Here is a 19,892-nt window from a genome sequence, read left to right on the forward strand (position 1 = left end):
GAAATGAATATTTCTTATTTGAATAAAACATAATTGACATTTATTTAAATAAGCATGTCTTTGAATCTAAGATTTTGATACAACATACAATTCTGTAAAGTTGAAAATAAGGAATAGGAAAGAGCAGGAGATACTATAATTGAATAATCAAAAATAGGTAGTGAATATGGAACTAGGTACCAATTTTTTACCTTCATTTTTTGAATTAAAGCAAAAGATTACAATTTAATTTTCACATATCCATTTATTCTCAAAATAGGACATCCTATTTTACCACAAAACACTGTAGAAAAATTTTAAAGAAAAACAGTATTCAATAAAAAAAAACTCATTGTCCACACAGATACTTCTGAGATTATAACTTATAAATCTTAATTCTACATTTTAGACTTGTCAAGCATTTCAGTTCACAATGTAATACTCACAATAACTACATATTTACATAAAATTATCAGAATTATTCCAACAGATCAATTTGTACAGAGCTATTTTGCATTTATAACTTCTTTTGAATGTCTCACAGCTTTCAAATCATCAATTTTTGGCCCATCTTACATATAAATGAATTGAAACCTGAAATATAAAGAAAATATTTTTAATTTTTATGATAGAAGAACCTGTGTAGAAATCTAATGGTTTTCGAACATTGCCTAGTTCATGAATTTTAGTTTAAATGAACTCCAGTTACTAGTTACTTAAGGTTTTTTCCACTTATAAAAAAGAAATACTTCAGAGGGAGTCCAATTTTAATCGAATTCATCATGATTTTTTTTTCTGAGTAACAATATATACCTGTCCAGACATTTTTAGCTTCATCTGAAGTTTCGATATGTTTTTTTGAGCAAGTGTTGTACATAAAATTAGTTTCTGTTCACCTTGAATAATTTTTGACAAAATGCAATATTGGTCACCATTAAAATGAAATATCTATATAAAATAAAAATTATTTGCCAATGGGTTCGACAAGTTCAAATTAACGTATGTGCAATGCACACCGCATATTCAAAAAAGACTTGTTATAGAACCTTTTTTCTTTTGTCGTAACCCAAATCTATAATAATAATAATTGTAGAATTTAAGGGTGTTACAAAGATATGCGGACACACAGACAGAAACAAAACTAGAGTTGTTCAAAATTATTTAAAATGCAGTTAGTGAGCTGAAATTTTGAAAAGGAAGACAAACATTAATTTCATCCCAAAAGTGACCAGAGGAAGAATTAGAAGCAAAATTCATTAATTAGGTGTTATGCTTGCTCGTTTATCCAAATACTAACTTATTTTCTGCATTTTTAAACTTGTCCAAAAATAAGGAATGTATGGCAAGGGGAATATACAATAATATGTATTTTGATGTATGTATTAATTTGTTATTCATTGTTGACTTGTTTTCTACCTTCTACTTACTGTATGTTGTGATTGGAAAATAAAGAAGTTCATTATTATTAATTTACCTGCATAAGGCTTGTGGTAAAGATGAGATTATTGGTCCATATCCTTGAGAATTGTCATATAGCTCGAACAACGGCGCTGCAACTAGTTTATAATTTTTTGGAACAGCTAGAAGGGCTGAAACATAAAAATTAAAATAGCTATTTTTTGTGGAACTATGCGAGTATAATATACATTTCCATAAAATATTACCATCATCTGAATGACTTTCTGGTTATCAAGCTACCTTTTAGGGTACACAGAACTATTTAAATATTCAATAAAGGTGAGACTAGTAATGTTTTCATCAAATTCAGAATTTCATTTGGAAAATATCAGTTGCTACACTACCTCTGTCTTGAAAGAAAAACAAATTGATTCAAATTGGATATATTTCCCAACATTGTCATATAATTGGTAAATTTCAGACTTAATAATATTTATAACTTCAATCACAATATCCTGAATTTAATACATTCTCCTCATTCAAGTAATAAGAATTAAATTCCCACTGAATCAAAACTTAGAACAAGAATAATTATTATATTCAAATTGATGAGTTACAACACTCGTATAAATATAGGGTGACTGAATGAAAACTTCACATATATGTTCAAAAGAATCAAAAAGTATAAGTTGTCTATATTTTACGAATAAATAAAAAAAAAAATGTATCAAGTTACCAGATCTTCCAGAAACTGAGGAAGTCAAATGTATGGTTAATTTGTTTTGGTGCAGAAATCAGTTCTATCTGGCATTTCTCTACTTAAAGAATTCTATTCATTGATTTAAAGGTAAAATGGAACTAAGAAAAATTATTGAGTTGATGTAAATCACAATCCTGTAGAGAACACAGTCAAATTGTCTTTGGAAGATGAGGAGACTTCCATATAGAAATTCGGTTACCCAACACATTTTGAAGTCACCATTTTTTTCTTCATAGAACCGAAAATATTTCAACCCTTTCCGACATAGCGTACACTACAGTGTACACACATTTCCATTGATCCTCATTGAGTTCACTTTCTTTTTATAGCTTGTGTTTATTGTGTATACAATAAACATAGCACTGCATTATACACAATATAAACAAGTATACAGTATATACAATTAACAGGAGCTATAGAAGGAAAGGGAAATCAATGAGAATCAATGGAAATGTGTGTACACTGTAGTCTACCCCATGTCAATCTAAAATATCCAGAATTGTAATAAGTTTTTCAATATAAAATTTTGTAATAAATTCGTAAATTTCAGAATAAAACTTGACCAGGCAAGTTCAAAGTTTTTTTTTCAATTTTAAAAACCTGTGTTTTTAATAGGTAACTACAATGGAATGTTAGACGTTATACCAAAAAATATAGAAACAATGCATTTGAAATGACTCAATTGGTAAATGATAAAGAAATAGAAATTTACAATAAATAATTACAGAACTAATTATAAACTGACATATACAAGGTAAATACAAAAATATTGACAGGTGGGGTTCTTTTGATACATTTACATTACTTATATCAAATAATGAAATCATATTATTACTTTAGAAAATCTGTGTTTACTTAACAATTATTTTGAAAAAGGAAGTTATACTATGGAGAATAATGATAAATATGGATTCACCCTTGTGAACCATTCAAACTTCAATATTTTTGCAATAAGTACCTACATAAATATGAAATCAATGATCAAAAACTACTGTAAACCAAATCTCATCAGCACATTTCATTGTAGAATGATTCAATTTGATTGCTGGACTATAAATGTATAAAAATGAGCATACACTTGCACATATCATCATAGCTACATTTTATTGGGATTAATGTTGAATTGGACTTGATAGTAAGGAGTGAAAACAACAACAGATGATACTGGATTCATTGAACACACGAAGAAATAGTGTAGAATAAGTGATTGAATAAAGGGCAAGGTTCCAATAATTAGATATTTGTAGCTTACAGGCTACAAAAAGTGTAGGTACTCTAAACAGGTTGAATGGAATCAATGATAAATTGTACTGTACACATATCCATTTTTCCAAAAAGTAGTTATTGTGGCAGCATAACTGCAATCAAGAAACACCTCAGACAAAATTCTCATCAAGATTGACACCTTGACTAGTTTCTTAAGGTCCTCAAAATGAATGAATAATTTTTAAGTACTTCCACAACAAACTACTAGTCTGACCAGCAACTAGGGACATTTTAGTACGATTCCAGAGACTCAATAGGGACCTAATGTACAGGGTGTTTGAAAATTCAACTTGATCCTATGTAGGGGACTTACTAGAGGTCATTTACAACAAATTAAGTCCTGTCAACTAGGGGTCAAAAGTGAGCTATAGCGGTTTTTTAGATTTTTCAGAAAATCTCTTAAGTGCCGCCCAAAACTCATACAATCTCAGAAGAAAATGTTAAGTGACCCTAAATTTTTTTTTTTAACGAGATCACTTAAGTGAAATTAGCGTACCAATTACATACAATCAAGTGAAAAAGTTGATAACATTCATGTCTTTATAAAAAGCTTAAAGGAAACAAAAACTAAATGGATGTAATTTGTACGACAAGTTTATGAAGTTTTTTGAGTAATACACACTTCATTCAAAGAAATTTTCCAAAAAAAATTGAGGTCACTCTACACCGTTAATTTCTGAGATGAGTTTTGGAGAACCTATCTCTTTTCTAAAGCGAACCCTCATTTTTCAGCTTTCAAGAAATCATAAGTTGAATTTAAACAAAAAAAAATGCCAAAGCTCAGTAACCATCCACTTTTGTCCCCTAGTTGACTGGAGCAGTTTTAATGACCCTTAGTATGACCCCTTCAAAGGATCACGTCGAATTTCCAAACACCCTATATACAAGCACAGCCATCTAAAGTACAAGGGTGGAAGAAGATGAATTTGGCAACGCCGCAGCTAGTGGATCTATTTTGCAAGTTTTTGTTCGTATAAGATAAATTGTTGTGGGATATAGTTTAAAATGAAGTGCTATATAGATTTTGGTTGATTTTTCCTGATTTGATTTCCATCCTTTCTTGCTCAATTTGTATTTAATTTAATAAATATTTACAAAGGGGTAAATGAATTTATTAAGAAATCCAAACTAAAACAACACGCCATTCAAAAATGTTTTCAAATTGATCAAAGTATCTTCCAAATTAACTACAATAAGTTAATTTCTTGAACTAATAATGAAAATGAATGCCATGAGTGAACTTAAGAAATTAAGGCAAAAAAAAGTAATTAAAACGAATATTTTGACAATCTACAAAAAAATTGTGTTCGATTGCCACCGAATATGTATACATATTACATATTTGTTCCATTTTGGAATACATTTTAAATGGTTCATTTGAATTTTCAAACAATCCAATTCACAAAATCTTATAGTTGTAGTTCAAATGCAAAGTTCATTTTTTTCTGTATTCGCAAATTTACTTGTCCAAAATTATGTCAAAAACGGAAATAACATGAAAATGTCAAGCAAATGGAAAACAAAAGAAACCATTTAGGAAATCCAGGACACTCCTCTTTTACCTTTAGTAGCAGCACTGCCAAATTATGTTCCAAGCAACCCACCAAGAGCAAGTCATTTGATACATTTGACTGATGCGAGCTACTTCAGTTTGAGTGATATGATATGGAGACCCGTCTTTTCTTTAAAGTAACCGTACAAAAATTTATTTTTAGTCGGAGGATTGCTACAAACTATGATGGTATTTTCAATCCATAGTATGAAAAAAAAAATTCAGTATAATTAATTCAAAATAATCCAATGATATCTGAAATTCTACAATGAAAGGCTGAAAATTAGTTTGGTTCAATACCAGTGTATTTGAATTTTGTAGCAATAAACTATTAAAAATCAATATATATATTAGGAAGAATGAACTGGAAATAACAAGTCATTTCCTCCTAATAAATAAAAAGGCAGTTTTCCACAAGAGGCTCATAATTTCATGATTCAGAAATACTTTCGGTAATTAAACAAATCAAATAAATGAAATTAAACCATAAAATAATTTGGTGATTTGAAGTAATCTAAAAATGCAGTTCATAGCAGCATCTAAAATTTTTTGATTCAACAAATGATTACAGAATTCTAAATGAAGAGATAGCTTTCGAAGAACATCATATTTACTATCCTTAAAAATGCTTCCCTCATTTATTATCTACATACTCAGTAAATTATTAATATCCACATATTTATAAACAGTAAATTCTCATGAAATTAATCACATTTCTCCTATAAAATTGGCCCAAATTTAAATTTGTTCCAAACATATTTTATGCTTTTGAGACTCCCTCAGAAATGAAAATAATAAAACACCACTACCATAATATATAATCAAACTGTTTAGAAATGGAAATTAGGAAGAATATTTGAAATATTCTGAGAGTTTATGTGGTAAATTTTGTTGTAGAACATGATGTATAAATCCATCCAGTTCCATATATACAAATGAAATGATGAAAATTTGTTGTGAATTTGTATTGTTAAAATCAAGTAGTATAACTTTATGTGGTTCGATAATTGAAAACATGCAAGTGCACATGAAGTTAAAAAAAAGAAAAAACAATTGAGAGAACCAAAAATTAAATGGGATTTGAAGTATATAAAAATGCAATTTCAAAAGAAATAAATTCTTCCACTGCACTGAAAATGGCTCATTAGCCAGTCAATTTTTTCCTCATCTTAGATAATAATTTACCGTTAAAAGATATATTAGATAAGTGGCTAAGTACATTCATATTAATGAGCTACAACTGAGATAAAAATCTACAACTGCTCATTTGAAGGAGTCTGCATTAGTATTTTGAAGATTATGCTTCTCATTCACAATCTCTGATTGATACAATACTGATCTGAGTGAATATTCAATTTCACAATCATGTTACAAATCTTCAGTTATTATCTTCCATGATAATTAACAGTGAATTAAAAATATTATGCTATGTACAATCTTCATAATGTCATACAATACCCTTTTCTTGAAGCTGCACAAGAAACAAACGTTTATGCTCCTTGGGTTTAGTAATGTGAGGGGGAGTATATGGATACTGCGGAGGTTCAAAATTAGGTCTCCACCAATTTCCAATGATATCCTCAATAATCCAATCTTGTTTAACTCCATCTTGTCTGCCCAAAGTCTATAGAAATATTCATTTTTAATAGAACTTCAAATATGAACTAGTTTTTCTGATACTAATTGGCATTATTATTATTTGACCAAAAATCTATCAGTTTATGAAGAAACTCACCTCTGTCAGTAATCGTTTCAAACCTTCAACTTCATCCTCACCGGGATTCAATTCACCACCAGGTAATTTAAAGAATGTTGTTCCTAGTTGTAATAATAGAACATGGGGCAATCCATGCTCATGAACTAAAAGTACTCCTTCTACACTTCTTCTCATACCAATTTTTTCAAATTCATCTCTCATTCTTTGAAATCTAGCAGGTACACTAGGATCTTTTTCGAATAAAGCTTCCTTCGTTCCAAAAGTATAATTTGTCAAAGGATACCTTCAAATGTAAGGGGATTAACAAAATTCTATTATGACAATTGAAATCTTACAATTTTATAGTTCTGTAAATAGCAGCCTGTGGTATTGGATACTTCGTCTCGAATGTTGGAGCTGCAGCAGCCACGGCTGTTGCTGTACCAACAGGGCCACTTCTACGGGGCCAGCCAGACCCAGTACTCAAACCTCCAACAGTTTTTTGAGCTTTTACTTGGGAGGATGTCATTGCCATCTTCGTATGCAGTGTGATTATACTTTAATATAGTGCAATATTATTTTATATTTTCATAAAAACAACAATAACTACACTAACGCCAACCACACCATAGATACCATAGAGCAATAGAGCATAGCACAGATAACAGAGTAGAAGCATAGAATAACCAAAGACTAAGTAATCTGATCTGATCTGATATCAAAGACGCATAGAAAAATTAGAGTTTACTAGTGCGGAGAAATCTATAGATTTGATAATAACTTTATTGTTTCTGATATGAAAAAGTAATAGATGGCGCTAGTTCCACCATATCAAATCATTTCTAAAGGCCCGTCCACACTGTACCGAAGTTATCATCAGAGTCCAGTTTCAAAATGTCCCCTAAGGACGCATGAAGCCAGTGATTACTGGTTGGTTTGGCTCTCTTTGAACAAGATTGAAATTGGTCGATTTTCATTGGCCAATCTATCTAATGCCAACGTGTAGGATTACATTTATATCGGCAGCGGCTTTGCCAACTGGCAAACAGCGGCATAGTATGAATTAAGGAAATTGACCAGGCAAAGGAAAAATCTTTTTTGCTTTTGCACTCATATAAAGTGACATAAAATTAATAATAACCTTAAACAAAGTAGATTTCATTTTGAGTGCTCGTTCTCCGAATATTATTGCATCTGGATGTCCTTATGATGAATAGGCTTGTGATTGGTAAATACCAATGACAACAATAATTCAAATAAGTGCAACCTCTTCAATAGGCTCTGCGTATGCTTTATTTGTGGCCAAATACCAAATTCAGATGAAAAAAAAAAGTATTTTTTTCATTTTTCAACATGCATCGTCGCGTGTTCCTGCGAACTGTATTTGCCCCTGAGTTGTATAATGTTGTATAACTCTATATAGAAATAATACCTTTGAAGTAAGAATGAAAAATACATATTAGACGTTGAAGTTTAAAAAAACGATTTCGTACTATATTGATTGATATAATGTATAATCAAATTATAGAACTCAAAATCTATAAGAAAATATTGAGAATAGGCTTAATTCAACTATCAACAAGTGGGTATACATAAAATACATATATTAAAGTTTCATGTTTTCTTCTTTTTCTTCTTTCGGTTTTTTTTGGAAGCCTTCTTTCTTTTCTCCAATATATTTTGGTAAATAATCCTCCACCATCGCTGAAATTGATCAATGTTATCAAATTGCACCAATATGAAACAATTAGTAAAATTGAGTGGAGTAATTTTATTTATTCTATTATTTCTCTTTTTATAAACATTGTACAGAATAAAGTAAAAAAATTAAATGAGGAAGGAGTAGCTATCACTGTAGGTACCTAATAGATATCTTTCGGAGCACAGACTGCTTTGTTTCGAATTTTTTTCGGTTACTTACAGGATGGCAGGATTCTAAGATGCTACAGATACAAGCAAGAGGTATCGAGTTTATGACAAGAAGATACAACACTTAATGAAAAAAATATATAAATTTGAATCGAAAGAACGAAAAAATAGAATCTTTCAATTATTAATTCATTATTTTCATTTGCTTTTTCGTTTCCTGAAGAAAACCGTTCCAAAAAAGTGATTCCATTGTGTTGAAATATCACTACATTTTAACAACATATTTGAGCTCAGAAGACAGAACTAACTATATTTCAAAGCAAACATCTAGCTAGGTACCTACGTGCCAAATTCCATGAACGAATTAGGTATACATATAGGAACAAATTTGTAAAATAGCGTAAAAACTCCCGACTTCACGTCAGTATTTACTGAATTTTTATGCAGTAGGAATTTAACTTAATTTATCCATAATATTTTCTGAGAATACCGGATAAAACTATATAACTATCTACCTGAATCTTGATTGTAGCCCATTTTCGAATAATTTCATTTAAAGCTTTCAACAATAGTTGGTCTCTTTTTTCAATCCAATCAAGTATTTCTTTTTCCCGAGCTTGCATTTTCAATTCTAGATCTTTTAGTTGAGTTTGCATTTCCTCGACTTGGATTCTTTGTTTCATTATGGCAATATCCTTAGCATCCAAGTCTTCATCGTATTTTGTCATCCATTTTACTATGTCTGCTTTGAGATCCTGCAAGATTCGTAATATTTTCACCTTTCGAAATTTTGTTGCATGTCAATTTCGAAACAAGTAGATTCGATCGATATGAAGATTTTTAATTGGATGTAAACTGACAGTGTTTCAAGTTCCGCACAAAATTTTCACTTGATCTCGTAACCAGAACAATTCAAGAAGAATACCGAAAAAATAACCAAAATTTCGATTAGCTCTTGAGGTGTATGGGTAAAACTTTTGCACTTTTTAATTCTTTTTTAAATTCGTGTTTATGAAAATGACTTACTTTCATGTATTCCACATAAAATTTGTGCATCTCACTATTGGCGATTTTTTCGTCTTCCATTAATTTTTTCTTATTTGCGATAGATTGTTCTTGTATTCTTTCCTTAAGTTTTTGCTGGTAATGGTTCTGTTCATATCTACTTTTTTGCCAATTTACTATAGTGGAATATTTCACACCAGCTTCCTCTGAAAAAAAAACTCACATTAATTGGGCAATATTGTTGTAATGTTATATATCATGGAGTAAGGAGAACAAAAGTTAAGTTTAATGTTTATGCAGTCTTGATGGTCAGAAAAATGATCCACCAAATCAATATCTGATTTTTCGAGTCAGGTGAAGTGCAGGGGTAGGGTTTATTTAGAACTGTATTAGTGATTTGACATGACCTATTTGGTTAGTTTACCTGCTTCCTGAAATTCGGCATGAACATTCATACGATAATTTTACATATCCAAAAAAATTTTAACCTAGTCGGAGCTGCTGTTACGGTAATATTGATAATTTTTTAGATATTCTGCTCGAATTTTTTTTGGTCCTGTATTTTATACTTATACCGATTTCGCAATTGGTATTATGCATCCACCCGGTCAAATCTGTTTCACTGAAATATTAGTTTATTTTTATATTCTGCTTGAATTTTTTATGGTTGCGAACTGGAAATTTTGTATGAAACTTGAAATTGTCATTCTAGAGAGTTTTTCATCAATAGGTTTCATTTTGAATAGCCCGGTATCGGAATAGCGGTCACTTTTGACATTTGACAAGTGAAAACTAGGTACTCCGTCACTAAAAATAGAGTGATTTACGCTGAATCATATATTCGCAGGTAGCTATAGCTTCCCACGTGGTGATGTTGGTTGTTGCCCGAAAACCCATTGGGTCTTCCTGCGGAAACCACAAATGGACGGCTGGCTTCTGTTGTGGACTCCGTTTGTTTGTTGTTTTTCTTCAAGTGTTGCTCATCTAGCACTTTTTCACCGTACTGAAGAGGGCCGAAAGCCAGAAACACGTGTCTACGGTTAGCGCTTCTCCTGAGGGCATGTCCAATATTATTTTTCCTTGCCATATATTCATTAATTTGGCTTTCATATCGTGAGGATGGACTGTACCCACCTAGGGGATACGATCATAGTATCTTATTATCAAGATTTAATTCAAAAAGCCTCGAATGCAGAAGAGGTTTGCATGCCATCAAATTCCTTCATGGTCTTCTGGGTGGTAGAATTGACTGCGTTGAGTTGCTGAGTAAGCTAGATTTTTTCGTACCTCGCCCGAATGCTAGAACCAGATATTTTTTTTACATAAGTACACCAACAACTAATTTGCTTTTGCAGTCACCACTGAGATTTGCTTGTTCCGTTGTTAACTCTCTAGCAGATAGATGTGATCTGCATTCTCAATCTCTGGATTATATATGGGATTTGTATTTGAATGAAAACATCTGAAGTTGAGGTGAACACGCATGACATTAAATTGTATTCGATTTCCATTTCTTTCTTTTATTTTGTTTTTCTTTTCCGGGGCCTGAAAACTGTCTGTTGGGGTGTGTATGGGTTGTTTATTTCTTAATTTTCATAATTTTATTGGATTATGTTCATGATATAGCATTGATTTTTTTTTTGTTAAATTAGTATTGATTGTTGTTTTTGATTTCCTGTAATTGGGTATATACCTGTTGAAAATAAAGGTTATTATTATTTTAATTAATTCACCATTTTTCAGCGACTTAAGAATTTCAATGTGTTATTGAAATAACGCATTGACAATGTTAAAATTCACTAAAAAATGGTGAAGATTTTGCAGTCACAATTCGCAAAACTAAAGCACTATTGGGCGGCAACTATTTGACCGGCAAAAGCAAAAATGGTGAAAAAAATTTGAGCTGTTGGTACAAGTAAGTGATGTGAAAAACGGAAACCGTGCGCGTCGCTCAAGGATAACTTAGAATATTGCTGCTAATGCTTCAGCCCGTAGTGTTGATGAAAACCCAGGATTGTCGATTCTTCGTTGATCTTGGCGATCATGGGAATTAGGATATAATTAATTATTTTTTATTGCCGAAATATATTTTATTCAAAGTGATTATATCTCATTAGAGGCCGAATACAAACATATTGCTCATCAATATTTCTAAATTATTCACTCACGTAAAAAAGCTTCCATATGCTTTTTCATATGGAAAATATTGTTTTCTACATCTTTAATAAGACCCAGGGCTTCCAATTTATTTGTTTGAGCTTCTTCAGTAAGTTTGTTATTCATATCATAATTATTCTCGTAAGTCGAAAACAGTTTGAATTCATCCATTTTCATTTCACTTATGTCTTCTACTGCTTGATACAACATTTGATAAGATTTATTTTGCAATAAATCTGAAATGCCATATTCCAACACGTCTTTAAGCATTGTTAAAATGCGATCCAATCTTGTCAAATCTGTCCAAACACTGCCCAATTTAATCTTCATATTTTGTTCGAAAATAACCTCATCGGAAAATCCAAATCTGCGAATAATGAAGTTCTATGAGCACTGTAATCAAACTGAATTATAAATGATGAGCAAACTTTGCGTGGAACTCCGCCGATTCGCATGTTAATAGAGGTGTTAGAACCATTGAATTTAAAAAAAAAACGAACCATTGAGAATTCAGGAGCTTTTGGTCGCTCGTTCATTCATGTATAAATTGCACCCTGGGAGACCACATGTACCTAAATAAAATTCTGTGGTGTCCAAAGGCGCAATGGGCGCTCATAAGCTCTTGACTTCACGTCCGTGGTTTCCTCATTTTGAAAAATCATTTCCTGATACTTCCTTCACAGAACGAGTATTTCACGATCTAGTAGTGTCATCCTTAGTTGAGTAAACAATTTATTTTTGCTGTGTTTTAGGTTGGCAGCTACAGCAAGAAGTGACCTCAGAAATCTTTGAAAACAAATGGACAACAAAATTAGATACCTCTTTTCTATTGGCATGTAAGTAATTGGTTGGCTCTCATTTAGTACTTTTCGACAAGAAGAATTAACAAGGTCTACTTCATCTCTACAAGTCTCAAGTATCATGGCGTTCATTATGCTGAGTAGAGGACTCATTTCGTAAACATTAGTTGTTGTGAATATTATCGTATCTCCAGATTCATCGTATTCTGAGTTCATTTTGTTGGGATAATGTGGCAGGAAGCATACGATTTTATAAATTTTGGTTTTCTTGTACTTTTTGAAGGACTAACATTTATGACAATTATGACAATTTCTATTTCATCGATAATATGATTATATCGCCAGTTTTTCAGTCTTTTTATTGCCTTCGATGCTACAATTTACTAGCATCCATAAGCCTCATTGTTACCTCTAGCCATTTGCTTTATGGCATTCCTAGAACAGCAGGGAACTCTGGATATACAGTTTCAAGGTTCTCAGCATAGCCTGGTTGAACTCTCTGTTTCGCTCTTCGCTCTAGCTTAACTCTTAGCGTAACTGCTAAAGAGTGTCTCAAAAAAAACTCACCTCAGGAGCATGAATATCCCGTTTTTAGGACCACATACTCAAATGCCAGTGTCCCACTTTGATTTTGAAACATCCAGTGTACCACATGGAGAAGTTATTATCTACTCGATTTACGAAGTACACAGCACTCTGATGGTCACGAATTATCATCGAATGTAGTTTGCCTTATATCCAAAGGTTTGGCTAGGAGACCTAATATGTCCCATCCAGTTTCCAGGTAGGAGCTTACCACTCTAAGAGATTTTAATAGCGTCTAGCAGGCTGCATTTCCATACATGTAAGAATAAGACAGGCAAGTGAGTTCGGTATGACCTCTATCTCCGTTGTAGGATTTGTGTTACCACGTAGGTATGCAATAGGTTGCAATTTCTTCAACCGATTACGCTTTGTAATTTTTTCAGTGTTTGTCCTCCATATTAAGAAAGTATAGGTGACAAAGAGGCGTACATTCGTATGTTCACACATAACTATTTAAGGTTTTATGTATCAAGTCTTCCCAAAAAAGCCTTTTCAAGCCCACATAGCTGAAGAGGTCTAGAAAGATTTTTCACTATGCTTCCTCCACTTAAGTTTGCTATCTAGTACAATGCCCAGATATATATTTATTGGAAAATTTCAAAGTTTGGTCATTTAGAACCAGGACTTTGCAACTTAAATTCCAGCTTATGGCGAAGGGGATACAGGGATCTTGGAGGTGTTGATGTTTTCAGCCAGGACATGAAAACCGCCAACCGTGAACTTCTCCAGAAGGCTAACCATAACCACGCTCCACAGCAGGGGTAATAGAATACTGCCTTGTGGGCATAACCATAACCGGCAAGATAAAACAGTCACTCTAGTATCCTCTAGACAGGCCATGACGGTTCGCCCTTTCAGAGTTGCAGAAATCCATTTTATAGTGGAGAATTCTACCCATTTACTTTTGGCCGCAGGATGTTGTCAAAAACCCTTCAATATCTCCAGACATTGCAAGGAGGCTTTCCTTTGCAGAGAGAGTTCTCTCCATCTTCCCAGCAAAGAGATGGTGGGCATCTCCTGCAGATTTCCATAGACAGATATTCTCCACTTAGATCATTATCTCTAATTTTCCTCATGGTTTCCCCTATATATGGGAAGATAGGTAAGTAAGAAAGCCCAACAACATTTCCGAAAACTGACTTTTGTAATAACAAAATTAATATATTTTTTGTCAGGCAGCTAGAAGGAGTATATGTTGTATTTAGATGTTTTTTTTAAAATTTGCTGAAATAATGATTGCTTGGTGAAGTTTGTTGAATCACCCTGTACATAAACTTTAAAAAATGAAGATTCCAGAGAGAGTGAAAAATTCTTTAATTTAGCTTTATCAACGGAAATTATGCTTAAAACTATCGGTAGCTATTGCAATTATTTCGGAGATTTGTTTCAATTTTCATATTTGAGTATTAGGAAGAAAAGAAAAAGAAAGTAGAAGTTGTGTACGCAGTCTCTGACAGATTTTAGTTGTCCTAACCTCAAAACGGATAATTCAAACATTTGAATTTGTTATTTTTTTTTAGCTATTTATATTTGATCTTGAACATGTAGTAATGTTCCCTTTAGAAGACTATAGCATCATCGATTCGGAAAATGAGTACGTTATAAACTGCTAACACAATGACATCTAGTTAAAATTTTGGTTTTTTTCGGTAGTTTTTACGATGATTCCCAGGATTATGAATATGAATATGACGACATACAAAATGAAAATTTTACCGATATTTGGAACAATTGTGTTTTATTATCGATTCAAAGCATTCTGCCACTTATGTGGAGGATGATGTTGTCAAATGCGTGTTTTGGTATTGTGATCTCATCTGGTACGTTCCTGTGGTCTATTGGAAACAATATGAATTTGAAGATTCTCATGACATTATTTTGCAGTTGGAATATCTGAACCTGTGTTTCATCTTTTATCTGGTTTAATAGGCATTTATTTAACTTCTGAAGTCGGAAGCACGGAAGGAAGATGCATTCTCATTGTTTATTTAATATTTTCCTATTTCATTATTATTGGAACTCATTTCATCCACAAAAAATTTGCTAAGGACATTGGACCAATAGTAAAAGTTGCTTTCATTGCAAGTCTAATTATAAGGTGAGATTTCCAAAGGAGAGTGATAAATTATTATCATGTACTTATAAGCCATCTGGATAGCATATTCATTATTTTTGCCGTTCTGATTGAATACTATACTTGAGTAATAAGAGTACCAGGTTCTATGAATATTTTGACTTAATTTCAAACTATTTTATTTTGAGTTGTTTTGAATTGAATATATGAATTCATTTACTCAACTGGTTTACCAGCATTAAGTTCATAGATCTTAGAAGCCGTTGTTATTCAATTGTGAATACATATTTGAATTCAAATGCTTTGTAAAATATGTGCCTTCTGAGGTTTATATCAACTAAAATATTAAATATTGAAATATATTAAATTCAAATATGGTGGATGAGCTAATACAACACATTACAATGTATTCTTCTATTTATATTTTGTTATACCTGAGAATAATTTCAGTTCTTTGATTTATATATTTCATCACAGAATGTATATACATATAGGATGTTATGTATTAGGTGAAACTTGTAGAGGTGGTACATAATATTATTACCTCTCATGGCAAATATTAACCAAGTGATAACTTGTGCCTTTTGATTCTTTCTCTTAGGAATATGAGAATTGAGCAGTTTTGAAAGAAATCTCTATTATTTTCTTCATGGAATACCCCAATTTTAAAGGAATGAACATTCCCAAATTTCTTTGCTGAAAAATATAAGATTTTTATTATGGTAAATATTCCAGGCAGTATAACCGAATATTTAACTTATATTTGGCAGTAGAAATACATATGAGAAAGATAAAGAAATATTCAGAAGTAAAAATACCTCAGTACTGAGAAATGTCTATGTCTATAACTCAATATTTACAGGACAGCAATATAAAACGAGAAATTATTTACTTGGGCTCTATGTTGCAGAAGAACTCAGTTAATTTTAAATTTAATTCAGATTCATTTATATAAATGGTTTTTTTCAGTTTTTGGGACTGAAGTAAAAATTGAATTTTGCACCTATTAATTTTCCTTCAAATGAATGAAGAACATTTTTCAATTAGATATTTAATAATAAACAATGGAACAACATTTGAATGGACTTGAAGATGAAAAAAAAAGAGTGAGTTTATTCATCTCATTGAAATTCTTAAAATTCAATGACAATCAACAAGGAAGATAATGGAAGAAGTCCATTAAATTATCAAGCAAAATTCAATCAGTAAATTCATTTGGAGTAAAACAATATTCAAATTATACAAATTTATGTTTTTGAAAATTATCTTTGTACTGAAATTGAAAACATTCACAGGCCATATTTTTTTCGAAAAGAATATTAAACTTCTAATTCCTGAATTTTTAGTCTATAAAATTCAAGTATATTTGATTTTAGTGAACACTTTTTGATAGAAAAAGAGATTTTCATTACAATAAGAGGCATATTGATGATATTTGTTATGAAAATACTCCATCTCTTGGATGAAACCCGAGAAAGAGCAAACTATCCGAATATATTACAATATTTAGGGTATACAGTTTGTGGTGCTAATATATTATTCGGACCTTGGATGACATATCAAGATTATAAGGGCCTTTATTACGAACCAAAGAAAAAGGTATAAATGTAATTTTTTTTTTATTGTCATCTGTATGATAGTCAAATTTCGAATTATATTTTACATTCATCTTTAATTCTGAACGTCTAATTTGTTCCATCTGAACTTGCATATATCTCATGTATTACCTTATTTCTATCAAATCCGAATGTTTTTAGAATGTTTATTGGATATTAGGCATCTTTAAATCATTTGCAATATCCCTTATCTTTCTTACTGTCTCTAATTGTTGGGCAACATATTTTATATCAGATTCATCAAACAGGTAATGACTTGTGATATAATTTTAACAGTTTTGATAGTGCATATGTTTCAGATGGTTGTTAGCTTATAGAGATGCCTTAGCTTTTCGATTTAGCCATTATTTTGTTAGTAGTCTGGCTGAAATGGGTATGGTGTGTGCTGGCTTTAGAAATTGTCACCCAGAGGAAAAATTTTGGTCTTACACAATTGTAAGTCCGTTAGATATAGAATTCCCAAATTCTTTGTCAACAGTGGTTACAAAATGGAATCAACCTATGCATTTGTTCTTGAAAAGGTGTAAGTATTTCTGAATAGGAACTCTACTCTCTTCCTTCAAATTTTGTATTGTTTCTTAAAGTCTGAATTCCCAAATGACACGAAAAAAGGTTTGATATATGAGAAAATTTTTCTACCCATTTCGATGTTTGGCATATTATATGAAATTTTTTTCTATTTTAGCGATCTACTTACCAATGAGAAAATATGGACAATTCTCGGCAATAATGGTTACATTTTTAGTGTCATCATTTTTACATGGCTTAGAATTGAGGGTATCTGTTGTTCTTCTTTCATTGGGTGTGTTTTCCTACCTTCAAGTTAAATCACGAAGTTTGATATCAGATGCATTGGATGTTTGTTTGAATGTGAAAACTTGTAAAAGTTGTACTCATAAATATAAACGAAATAATATTGCAGTGAAACTTTGCCTTTTTACATATTCTTTTGCCAGTATTCTACATTTAGCATACCTAGGTATTCTGATGGATCCAGGTTCCAGTGATTTAAGCATTCTAGATCAATGGAGTAATTTGTATTATGTTAGTCATGTTATTATGTTTGTAAATGTTCTTTTGATAATATAATTGTTGATATATTTATTTGATATACCAGAGTTTTTCTTCAAACTTCCCTCATATATTTATTCAATTTTGTATGAATATATTTGGAACATTTAAATAGGATATAATGATATACATAATTTCAACTATTATTATTGTATAGGTAATGTTAAATTCCATAATTGAAATGAAAAAATTCATTGGGATTGTGGTTTTCATACCGAGATCACTCGTGGAATATTCAGTTTGTCAACTCAGTGATCTCTGCCAGATACACCTTCCTACTCCATCGTGGAGGTATGACATTGCTGTTGCTGTAATGTGACAGTTACTGTAAACCCGCCGAGTCTGCACTAGAGTGTGGCGCAAAGTCCATAACGCCATCTCTCGGACAGACAGAGTCACTACAAATTTAAAATTGTTGTAAAAATTGAAAAGCAAAGGGGCATTAGAAAGACATTAGAAACATTAGATATATAGGTATTACATCTTTCGAATTGAATACGTGAACCCCTATTTCCATTCGTGATAGAGAATTTTCTTTATAGTCTATCAAATCGACAAAGTCGTGAGTAGGGAGTATAATGAAATCGGAACAATTCAGCTTTCTCTTGCGAATTAAGAGCTATCGATCTCTGTGAATCTAGAATTGGGGACGCTTGAAAGACTAGAATGGCAAATTAAAATCGTTTTGGTCCTAAAACGCCACGAGATTATCGTATGGGTAAGATCTGAGCGAGGATCTGAGCACTGTACACATTTTCATTAATTTTTATCTATCAGTTTCGGAATAGTTATTTCCATACTTCCATACGAATTTAACCGAGATATTAGGACCCTGATCCTACCCTATCTTTGTTTGAGAGTTATCTTATTCATGACAGACACAGATGATCTAATAGATATATTTGAATGAATTCTTCATCAGTGAATCAAATCTGTAATTTTTCCATTCTAGAGTTATCGTGTTTACGGATGGACTGGACCGAACGGACGGACATAATTAGCTTCGACCACAAATTCTTCATTCTTATCGTTTGAGACCATTTCCGGCTCAAAATTCGAAAAATACACATACATCGCTTCGAAATCCTGTTCGGGCCTGTAAAAAGTTCCATTGCTCCAGATCAAAGAATTAGTGAAAAGAAAAAATGAATAAAAAACGATTTATCAGATGCCTTTGTTTCCATAATTTACATAAATAGTATCGGAAGAGAATTAAAGAATATGTGAACAATCCTTTTTGTATTCACCACGACCAAATGATTTCAATACTTCAAAATCAATTGCTCACCCACGTAAAAAATAAACAAAAGCGCTGTCAAATATTCCAACAATCCAATGAAATGGGAATATGAGCTTGTTGCTTTTAACTACAGCTAAAGGCAGTGGCGGATCCATGGCATACAGTTTTAAGGGGTAGGTAACTGGTAATGGATATAAAAATTCTCATATGACAAAAGTAAAATATGAATACCTATATGTTGGACAATGCATTTGAATTCTGAGAACTTTATAGTTATAGAATTATATTTACTTTACATTTTTTATCACTGGTATTCGTTCATATTTGTATTCAGCTATACTAAAAGCATTTGTCATGAACGGGTTGGTCAGAGAATGTTGACCAACGTCCATCTCCGGTTGAGATGTTCTTTCAACCCCTGGAAGAGCGGCTTTCCAGAGGTCTCGGAGAATGGATAATTATGTAATTTCACAAAGATGTTATGTGTGAGTCCGGCCCGTCGCTTCTATGGACAGGTCTTTTTAGTTGACTTTCTTTCCCTAGGGACAGGATTAGTTTTCTGGGCTAATAAAAGTCGATTAAAATTTTAAACTTAAATATAATAAAAAAAAAAAGCAAAATTATAATATCCACGAAATTGATAGATGCTCGACTTAACGGCCAAAAACTTCATGATTGAAAAAAAATGTCTCAAATAATCTATTATTTGACCAAAATTGTCTACTCAACTTTGAATTTGGGAGAATCGGGACTAGGTACTCAAATAAACTTATCTTCATCGAAAAAGTATTAAAAATCATCAAAACAAAATAAAAATTAAATAG

General features: G+C 31.8%; 3 protein-coding genes across 3 annotated transcripts; 1 reads left to right on the plus strand and 2 right to left on the minus strand.

Moving 5' to 3' along the window:
• Positions 1-224: 224 nt before the first annotated feature.
• On the minus strand, positions 225-7,294 carry LOC123672882 (cleavage and polyadenylation specificity factor subunit 5-like). The gene is made up of 5 exons (XM_045607212.1): positions 7,008-7,294; positions 6,691-6,955; positions 6,414-6,579; positions 1,454-1,568; positions 225-573 (listed from the first exon to the last, which is right to left on the minus strand). The coding sequence occupies exons 1-5, from the start codon at positions 7,184-7,186 to the stop codon at positions 552-554; spliced, it is 747 nt and encodes a 248-aa protein (XP_045463168.1). The 5' UTR covers positions 7,187-7,294; the 3' UTR covers positions 225-551.
• Positions 7,295-8,141: 847 nt separating this feature from the next.
• Positions 8,142-12,803, minus strand: LOC123672787. Its single transcript, XM_045607078.1, has 5 exons — positions 12,502-12,803; positions 11,694-12,049; positions 9,547-9,731; positions 9,036-9,275; positions 8,142-8,355 (listed from the first exon to the last, which is right to left on the minus strand). The coding sequence occupies exons 1-5, from the start codon at positions 12,696-12,698 to the stop codon at positions 8,266-8,268; spliced, it is 1,068 nt and encodes a 355-aa protein (XP_045463034.1). The 5' UTR covers positions 12,699-12,803; the 3' UTR covers positions 8,142-8,265.
• Positions 12,804-14,502: 1,699 nt separating this feature from the next.
• On the plus strand, positions 14,503-17,868 carry LOC123673584 (protein-serine O-palmitoleoyltransferase porcupine). Its single transcript, XM_045608165.1, has 7 exons — positions 14,503-14,661; positions 14,721-14,887; positions 14,952-15,165; positions 16,518-16,740; positions 16,899-17,005; positions 17,057-17,280; positions 17,443-17,868. Exons 1-7 carry the CDS (start codon positions 14,618-14,620, stop codon positions 17,844-17,846), a joined length of 1,383 nt encoding a protein of 460 aa, XP_045464121.1. The 5' UTR covers positions 14,503-14,617; the 3' UTR covers positions 17,847-17,868.
• Positions 17,869-19,892: the final 2,024 nt, after the last annotated feature.

This window comes from Harmonia axyridis, chromosome 2, assembly GCF_914767665.1.
Source record: "Harmonia axyridis chromosome 2, icHarAxyr1.1, whole genome shotgun sequence".
Classification (NCBI taxonomy): Eukaryota; Metazoa; Arthropoda; class Insecta; order Coleoptera; family Coccinellidae; genus Harmonia; species Harmonia axyridis.

Bases quoted from the DNA above. Each gene is read 5' to 3' on its own strand.
- LOC123673584 (XM_045608165.1), top strand. From the start codon at position 14,618: ATGTTCCCTTTAGAAGACTATAGCATCATCGATTCGGAAAATGA. The intron at 14,888-14,951 runs GTACGTTCCTGT...ATTATTTTGCAG, and splicing joins TGGTATTGTGATCTCATCTG to TTGGAATATCTGAACCTGTG. The intron at 17,006-17,056 runs GTAATGACTTGT...CATATGTTTCAG, and splicing joins ATATCAGATTCATCAAACAG to ATGGTTGTTAGCTTATAGAG.
- LOC123672787 (XM_045607078.1), bottom strand. From the start codon at position 12,698: ATGAACTCAGAATACGATGAATCTGGAGATACGATAATATTCACAACA. The intron at 12,050-12,501 runs GTATCTAATTTT...CATTATTCGCAG, and splicing joins TACATGCCAATAGAAAAGAG to ATTTGGATTTTCCGATGAGG. The intron at 8,356-9,035 runs GTAGATAGTTAT...GATCAATTTCAG, and splicing joins GGGCTACAATCAAGATTCAG to CGATGGTGGAGGATTATTTA.
- LOC123672882 (XM_045607212.1), bottom strand. From the start codon at position 7,186: ATGGCAATGACATCCTCCCAAGTAAAAGCTCAAAAAACTGTTGGAGGT. The intron at 6,956-7,007 runs GTAAGATTTCAA...TTACATTTGAAG, and splicing joins ATTTACAGAACTATAAAATT to GTATCCTTTGACAAATTATA. The intron at 574-1,453 runs GTAAATTAATAA...TTTATATTTCAG, and splicing joins TTACCACAAGCCTTATGCAG to GTTTCAATTCATTTATATGT.